The sequence below is a fragment of the Papaver somniferum genome, chromosome 9, assembly GCF_003573695.1.
Source record: "Papaver somniferum cultivar HN1 chromosome 9, ASM357369v1, whole genome shotgun sequence".
Lineage (NCBI taxonomy): Eukaryota > Viridiplantae > Streptophyta > Magnoliopsida > Ranunculales > Papaveraceae > Papaver > Papaver somniferum.
Genome location: NC_039366.1, coordinates 45,715,195 through 45,724,281, shown reverse-complemented (window position 1 = coordinate 45,724,281; position 9,087 = coordinate 45,715,195). Strand labels below are relative to the sequence as shown.

Genomic DNA, 9,087 nt, shown 5'->3' with positions numbered 1-9,087 from the left:
ATTTTCTTTTCTTTCTTCTCTTTGGGTCTTGTTAACTTGGATACCCGCATACAAGTTAACTCCTATTAAATATATTATTAATATTATTTCTACCTGGGATTCAACGGATATTATCGGAATCATACGATGTTTTGGTAAATCAAACCACTTACATACATTAAATAAACTGAGTTTTTAATTTTTATAGATTTATGATTTGAATATTTTGTTGTGCAAGTTACCAAAAGAATTAGGGAACGAACCCATAAAGTCGATACCCCACACATTAAAGACCTCAACAACTAAAATAGCGTTCAAGGATATCATGTTTCTACGGGAAATGGCTCCTAATTTCTAGCAGCGTTCACAAATAACGCAGTAATTATGGGAGTCTTTAAGCAATGAAGGCCAATAAGATCCACATTCCACACTGCAATATCTTAGAGCAGTCTTCTTAACACAAACATAAGTTGCATCAAACTGTTTTATAATAGCGTGCTCTCAATTCCTAAGTTCGAATTTAAACTGTTATACATCTAATCATTTAAGCGCGTTTTCGGGTTACCACCGGATAACATCTAGTCCGCATGGCACTGGCTTTTTTATATACCTTAAACCTAGGATTAGTAGATGTTGATTCCCAGTGGCATATAAAACTCTTACTATGTTTCTTTCTTCCGTTTCTTTCGTCAAATTATGAAGACTGTCAGCTAATAAGTCTGGCCTTCAATATGGGCGAAAATCTGGATATAAATTATAACGTCAAAATATTATTAGAAGAACCCAAAAAGAACCTTTCTATAGTTAATCATCGTGGGGTGAGGGGTGTCATTAATTAATCAATATAATCTGACGATATCCACCGACCGAGATTTTGTTATGTTGCTACCGTGTGACTGGTCATCATATTATTACGCAAAACTCAACTTGAGACTTGGAAAATGTTTCCATCCAGAGGTATAACCAGAATAAGAGCCAGGGGTAACGTATCACTCATGCAACATGCTAACTCCAATCTTCCAGCCACCAAATCTTTGAAAGTCAGCGTTTGTTAGTTCCGTATCATCTTTGAAAGTTGAGTTTGTCTCTTTTTCTGTGTAAGAAAACAGAAACTATAGAGACAAACAGATAATGAAGACGTTTCTAACTTGCCAATTCTCCCGCTAACCGGTACACATTGTAGGTGCTGATGGGTACATTCAGACTCATTCTTGGTACTGATTGATAGGCCTAGCGAAAGGAGGCCAGAGAGGAGAGATGACCCACTCTGGCTTTTCCGTTCATCTGCTGGCCCGGGAAGCCATGCACATAGGTTTTGTATATAATCAACTGCAACTCCGGAGTTGCTCGCAGTTTTACACAATGTAATACACATTTAATTCCACCATCCATAAGTTAAAAATCTTCAAATAGACACACTATTAGATCTATATGGACACACCTTTGGGATGAATGTAATGGTCTGAGAGTTGATTAGGATTCTTGCCGTGCGATCAACATTTTACGGTTTACGGTGCTATAATTGTATCTATCTGGCTTAAGGTCATGATTCGGTGACTCATATCATGACGCTACAATCTGAAGTTTAGGGAGGATGTCTATCTAAGGGTGACAGCATAAACTTGTAAGGTTTTTAAAATAGAAATTCCAACGTATTGCTGAGTGAAGAAGGTTGTTGTTTACTCCAATAATCAAACCATACCAACAACCGATGAAGCTTCTATCTTAAATAAATAAATCAAGATCATTTATTTACTTAAAACAGATAGTTGTTATAGAATCAAAATATATTTTTCTCTTCTCTTAATTATTAGTTAATACAGATAGTGAGATTTTTAAGTACAAAAATGGATATTCAACATCAGGATCAACCTATCTATATTTATTTATAGAGATCACAACTCACTGATAGCATCTACATTTGTCTTGTTATCACCCTTTTAGATACAGAGCCTCAGAGAGAGGCTGATTAATGTACATTTGATTTGTGAGAAAGGGTTGATCAATGGGGGAAGAGAATGGTAATATAGGAAGGGCAAATAGTAACAGACGAGAACCAAGTTTTAGTGAAGCATGGAGTTGTCATAATCAACCAGATGTTTTTCAACAAGGGAATACAAGTAGTAGAAGAGAAGATTATGAAGAGGAAGAGTTGAAATGGGCTGCTTTAGAGAGGCTTTCAACTGATAAAACAGTACAAGCTATGGATACTAATGGAGAAGTTGATATTACAAAATTAAGACCCCAAGATAAGAAACTCCTTATGGAAAGTATTCTCAAGGTTGTGGAAGAAGATAATGAACGGTTTCTTCGTCGGCTCAGGGATCGCACTGATCGGTATTTGTATATCTACCTCAATAGCTGGAATCTTTATGTTAAATTTTCTGCAAATTAATGTTTTTGATATTAAGTCTGCGCAAAACAGGGTTGGGATTGAGATTCCTAAGATTGAAGTTCGATTCGAAAATCTATCGATTGAAGCAGATGCTTACGTTGGAAGCAGGGCACTTCCTACTTTGCTCAATTCCACCTTGAATGCAGTTGAGGTGATTGACTTCGCATTTCTCATTTCATAATATCACTTGATTTCAAAAATAATGGCCGGACATTGATGTCTGGAATGATTTCTTTTGAAGCTGGCTGGTAGAACTTCTTCGCCGTGCCAATGGATCGCCAAATGCTAATAATTCAAATAATAATTGAGAGTTAGAAATGCAAAAACTTTTGTATCTAATTCAGTCTACTGTTGTCAGCAGGCATTTTTAGGACTCGTTTGGCTAGTGCCATCAAAAAAGCCGATAAACAAGATACTCCGAAATGTGAGTGGAATAGTTGGACCATCAAGGTATGTTAATGAAGAATATATACCTTGGCAATGGATACGCTCTATGATCCTGGTTTTCTCTGGTTGCTTTTTGCTACTGATTAGTTGTTTGTTTTATTCATAAGGATGACACTGCTACTTGGACCTCCAGGCTCTGGGAAAACAACATTGTTGCAAGGGCTTTCAGGGAAGCATGATATGGAGCTTAGGGTATGAATTATTTCTTCTCTCAAAATATGTTTTTGACTTTCTTAATTACAAGAGAAGTGTGTGCTAGTAGTTCTTGTCTGGTGAAAGCTGACACTCGACAATGATGATTTCGGCAGGTATCTGGGAAAATTACATACTGCGGACATGAGTTTACAGAATTTGTCCCCCAGAGAACATGTGCTTATATCAGCCAAGATGATCTTCACCATGGAGAGATGACAGTTAGAGAGACATTAGATTTTTCTGGGCGTTGCTTGGGTGTTGGAACTAGATATGAAATTCTAGCAGAACTGTCTAAGCGTGAGCAAGAAACAGGAATAGAACCTGATCCTCAGATTGATGCATTCATGAAAGCTACTGCAATGGGAGGCCAGAAAACTAGTCTAGTGACAGACTATGTAGTCAAGGTTCGTTTCCTCCACATTAAGCTGCTAGTTCCAGGAAGACAAATAGAATTGGAAAATCTAACTTGGAATTAATTAATTTTTGAACAGATCCTTGGGCTAGACATTTGTGAGGACATTATGGTGGGTAACGATATGATAAGGGGAATTTCAGGTGGCCAAAAGAAACGTCTGACGACAGGTACGTATCGCTGTTGTGTAAAGCGCAGGACATATAATGAAACTTAGAGCTATATCTAAAGATATTTTATCAATGTTAGAAATTGGAACAATGATAGATTTTGACATTTGTAGTGTCTGGTAGTTAAAGTTCTTTAAATCTGTTCTGGGGCCTACTAGCTACTAGCCAACATTGTTGACAACCAGTACTGGTTCTTCTGATTGTAGGAGAGATGTTAGCCGGACCAGCAAAAGCCTTGTTTATGGATGAAATATCAACTGGGCTTGACAGTTCTACGACATTCCAGATCGTTAGATGCATGAGACAGATGGTTCATATTATGGACGTAACCATGATCATCTCTCTTCTGCAACCTGCTCCAGAGACATTCGAACTTTTCGATGATATCATTTTAATTTCAGAGGGTCATATCGTCTACCAAGGTCCACGAGAGAACATTCTTGAGTTCTTCGAATATATGGGTTTCAAATGTCCAGAAAGAAAAGGAATTGCAGATTATCTGCAGGAGGTGACATCCAGGAAAGACCAAGAACAATACTGGTTTGACAAGAACCAACCTTACGGATATGTTTCACCATCTGATTTTGTAAACTCATACCATTTGTTTCACCTTGGTCAAGAGCTTCAAAGTAGTCTTAGTGCTCCTTACAATAAAAAGAAATCCCATCCAGCTGCATTGGTGACAGAGAAGTATGGTATCTCTAACTGGGAACTCTTTAAGGCATGTTTCTCGAGGGAGTGGTTGCTCATGAAGCGGAACTCATTTATATACGTGTTCAAAACTATGCAGATCACAATCATGTCACTGATCACAATGACAGTATTCTTGAGAACAGAAATGAAGCATAGCCAAATTTCTGATGGAGGAAAGTATTATGGAGCATTGTTTTTTAGTTTGATTAATGTGATTTTTAATGGGATGGGTGAGATGGCAATGACGGTTAGCAGGCTTCCGGTTTTCTTCAAGCAGAGGGATTTCCTATTCTATCCTGCGTGGGCATTTGGATTACCTATTTGGCTCCTTAGAGTTCCGGTCTCAGCACTGGAATCGGGAATCTGGGTCATTCTTACCTACTATACAATTGGGTTTGCCCCTGATATAACCAGGTAACTCGGTTTACTGTTTCTGATCTCAATAACTAACGTATACTTGCATGCTTCTCCCTTGAGCTTGATGCCACTTAAAAGAATCTCCATTTGACAAGTTAATGGTCGATCTAGGTTCTTCCGCCAGTTTTTGGCGTTCTTCTGTGTGCATCAAATGGCTCTCAGTCTCTTTCGGTTCATTGCTGCAGCTGGAAGAACTATGGTCATTGCTAACACTATGGGTACCTTTACCATGCTTGTTGTTTTTGTGCTTGGAGGGTTCATTATATCCAAAGGTTGGCTAATAAACTTTCTGTTCCAGAACATTTAATGGTTATTAGAGTTGGTTTAAAACTAGATGCCTTGGTGTTATTATGAGTAACCAGTTCTCTCTGGATTCAGATGACATTCCGCCATGGATGATATGGGGCTATTATGTCTCTCCAATGATGTATGGACAGAATGCAATAGCCATCAATGAATTTCTTGATGACAGATGGAACATGGTAAGATAATCTGAAGTGACATGCTTACATTTTTGGTGCACGACTTCTTTACATTCTTGATAATGCTTTTTTCTCTACGACAGCCCATCAATGACCCTGCTCACCCTAACAGTCCTGACACAACAGTCGGAAAAATGCTTCTGAAGTCCAGAGGAATGTTTGCAGAAGAATACTGGTATTGGATATGTATTGGAGCACTGGTCGGATTTTCTCTTCTCTTTAACGTGTGCTTCCTTGCAGCATTGACATATTTGACCCGTAAGACATCGCTTTGCCATTTTCTTCGTACACTCAGCTTTTGCCATGGAAAATGAGATCAATAGTCAAAATTGATTTTGAATCTTTCATGGGTACTATACTGCAGCTTCAGTTGATTCTAGAACTACCATGGGGGAAAGTGATGAGGTGAGGAGCAACCAGAAGTTATCCTCAACTGGGAAACATAAATTGACTTCCCCAGAAATCAATTCAGTATCTGTTGAAGGTTAGATAGACCTTACATACTTCTCTCGTATGGCTTCCTTCGTTTAAGTACACCGATCATAATTTTTTGTTGTCTTATGCTGTTTCAATTGTTGAAGGTGTTGGCATGGCAGTAAAAAAGGCTCCACATACTAGGAACTCAAGTATTAGTGTGGCAGACCACTCACCTCGAAGAGGAATGGTTTTACCTTTCCAGCCTCTTTCAATTTCCTTCAATCACGTCAATTACAGTGTGGATATGCCAGCAGTAAGTCATGTCCCAAAGTATCAGAAAATGAAATTATGTTTATTCAGAAAGCTTAGATATCTCAGAGTGATGATTTTTATTTTTAAATTCAGGAAATGAAGAAACAAGGAATAGAAGATAACCGCCTCCAATTGCTACGAGATGTTAGTGGTGCATTTAGACCAGGTATTCTAACAGCATTAGTTGGCATCAGTGGTGCAGGAAAGACCACGCTTATGGATGTGCTTGCAGGAAGAAAGACTGGTGGCTACATTGAAGGAACAATTAATATATCTGGTTATCCTAAAATTCAAGAAACATTTGCTAGAGTTAGCGGTTACTGTGAACAGAATGATATTCATTCGCCGAACGTTACTGTTTATGAATCCATCTTGTATTCAGCCTGGTTACGACTTTCTCCGGAAGTAAAAAGGGAAAAACGACAGGTACATAATATAGATGTTGGAGTCTAACTTTCTTTGCATCTTTAGTCGCTACGGAATCTGCCTAAGCGATGTTGATTTTTCTTTTTTAATTTTAAATGTGTTATCATAGATGTTTGTTGAGGAAGTTATGGAGTTGGTTGAGCTTGATCCTGTAAGGAATGCCATAGTCGGTCTTCCAGGAGTTAATGGCCTGTCGACTGAGCAAAGGAAGAGGCTCACTGTAGCTGTAGAGTTAGTTGCTAACCCATCCATCATCTTCATGGATGAGCCAACATCAGGCCTTGATGCTAGAGCTGCAGCCATTGTTATGCGGACAGTGAGAAATACAGTTGACACAGGAAGAACAGTTGTTTGCACAATTCACCAACCGAGTGTAGATATTTTTGAAGCTTTTGACGAGGCATGCCTCTTTTCTTTCTTTTGTAACTATGCTTTCTAAATTACTCTATTTTCATCTGTTTATCGTGCCGTTGTGGTGCTTCTAACATTGCAAAATGTTGCTCACAGTTGCTATTGATGAAAAGAGGAGGACAAGTAATCTATGGTGGACCTCTTGGTCGCCACTCCTACAAGCTTATAGAATACTTTGAAGTAAAAATTATTTTTGTTCTCAATAATTTGTTTTTCAGAGATGCCATAGAAATGTTTGCATAAACTGGAGTTTCTAAATACATATTTAAATCTCTTACAGTCCATTTCAGGGGTTCCGAAGATCAAAGATGGTTGCAATCCTGCTACGTGGATGTTGGAAGTTACCGCACCTTCAGTTGAGACACAACTCAAAGTAGATTTTGCACAAGCTTATGCCAATTCAACTCTTTATCAGTAAGTAGAATAGGGAATACAAATAATCTCTTATCTTTTTGGCATTTCTCTGATTTGGTATTCATGCTGTTATTTTTTCTGCTACAGAAGGACTCAAGAACTTATCAATGAGCTAAGTTCTCCAGTGCCAGGTTCTGAAGATCTTCATTTCCCTACCAAATACTCGCAAGGTTTTCCTACTCAATGCATCGCTTGTTTTCGGAAACAACACTGGTCATACTGGAGGAACCCACAATACAACTCCGTTCGATTCCTAATGACATTTATGTTTGGTTTTCTATTTGGTGTTATCTTTTGGGACAAAGGCAGACAGACGTAAGTCCTATTCTATCAACTTTTTTCATTGGGATCTAAAATGAGCTTTTTATCTCACCATTTGCGTACCCTTTTTGTGTAATAGGGGCAAACAACAGGACCTGCTCAATCTATTGGGGGCTATGTATGCTGCTGTTATGTTCCTTGGAGCCACCAATGCATCATCAGTGCAGTCTGTCGTGTCAATTGAGAGAACAGTATTTTATCGCGAGAGAGCAGCAGGAATGTATTCATCACTAGCATATGCATTTTCTCAGGTAATAGAGATTCTTACGAATTTCTTCTCGCACAGTAATCAACATAAAAGAAACTTATGGCGTTCTTTCATATCTATTGTTCTCCAGGTGGCAATTGAGATTATTTATGTGGCGATTCAAACACTTGTTTATACTCTTCTCATATACTCGATGATCGGATTCGAATGGCAACTGCATAAATTCATATGGTTCTACTACTTCATATTCATGTGCTTCGTCTATTTCACTATGTGTGGAATGATGATGGTAGCACTTACTCCAGGGTACCAAATGGCTGCCATTGTTATGTCGTTTATCTACACCTTATGGAATTTGTTTGCAGGCTTCCTTATTCCTAGACCGGTACGTTATCTCCAGATACTAAATATTACGCTGTATAAAACTAACTCCACACTTCTTGTCTTGACCCAAATCTAACATTCTCGTTTAACTTCTGCAGCAAATACCTGTATGGTGGAGATGGTACTACTGGGCTTCTCCAGTTTCATGGACACTCTACGGCCTTGTGACATCTCAAGTGGGCGACAAGAATACCCCTCTTGACATACCAGGACAAGCAGAAAAAATAATGTTACAAGATTTTTTGAAGGATAACCTTGGCTTTGAATATAACTTCTTAGGGTATGTTGCGTTGGGACACCTCGGATTCGTTCTCCTATTCTTTTTTGTGTTTGCATACGGTATCAAGTTTTTGAACTTCCAGAGACGATAATTGATAGTTAGAAGTTACAACAAAATTCATCTTATATTTACTTATAAACAAGTACACTGTATAATTTTACTAGCTACTAAGAAGCACAGGGAAAGAAAAAAAAACAAGAGTAAAAGAGGGTTCTCCCGTTTCCAAGTTCCTCTTGTGAGTTAATCTTTTGCCATTTCTTTTTCTTCTCTTCCCTTGCCAATTCATCGTTGTTCATTTTGCTTTGTTCGTTATCAAGATACTTGTATTTAGTTTATTGGGCCGACCGAGCGAAGCGAAAGAGGGATTACCTTCTATATGGTCATCTTTTTGTAAAATGTATAAGTGATCAATTGACACAAAAAGATTGGAAATTGTCCGGGCCGAAAAACCAAAAATGCCCTCTGAATCAAATTTTTTTTTATTTCCTTTAGACATTTTCGTAAACAAACCGAAGAGGAAGGGCAAATAGGTAGACATTTTCGTAAATAAACCGAAGAGGAAGGGCAAATAGGTATAAAACATTTTCGTAAATAAACCAAATAGGAAGGGTAATTAGGTATAAGAATCAAATCGTATTATAATTCATTGACTAGCAAACTAGAATATAACATATCTAAAAATCCGAATTTTACAAATTTTATCTCGTTGGAAACGTTTTAAAGA

At 38.0% G+C, this 9,087-nt stretch overlaps 1 protein-coding gene across 2 annotated transcripts; it reads left to right on the top strand.

Moving 5' to 3' along the window:
• Nucleotides 1-1,981: 1,981 nt before the first annotated feature.
• On the top strand, nt 1,982-8,589 carry LOC113310647 (pleiotropic drug resistance protein 2-like). 2 transcript variants are annotated; one of them, XM_026559383.1, is made up of 20 exons: nt 1,982-2,316; nt 2,405-2,525; nt 2,736-2,824; nt 2,929-3,013; nt 3,130-3,420; nt 3,508-3,598; nt 3,805-4,705; nt 4,820-4,980; nt 5,087-5,190; nt 5,274-5,448; nt 5,555-5,674; nt 5,772-5,920; nt 6,013-6,345; nt 6,455-6,745; nt 6,853-6,936; nt 7,037-7,170; nt 7,258-7,485; nt 7,571-7,742; nt 7,830-8,084; nt 8,182-8,589. In XM_026559383.1, exons 1-20 carry the CDS (start codon nt 1,985-1,987, stop codon nt 8,452-8,454), a joined length of 4,389 nt encoding a protein of 1,462 aa, XP_026415168.1. In that variant the 5' UTR covers nt 1,982-1,984; the 3' UTR covers nt 8,455-8,589. The 2 variants fall into 2 exon arrangements, with proteins under 2 accessions (XP_026415168.1, XP_026415169.1); XM_026559384.1 differs by lacking the exons at nt 7,571-7,742; nt 7,830-8,084; nt 8,182-8,589 and having other exon boundaries at nt 7,047-7,170; nt 7,258-7,394.
• Nucleotides 8,590-9,087: the final 498 nt, after the last annotated feature.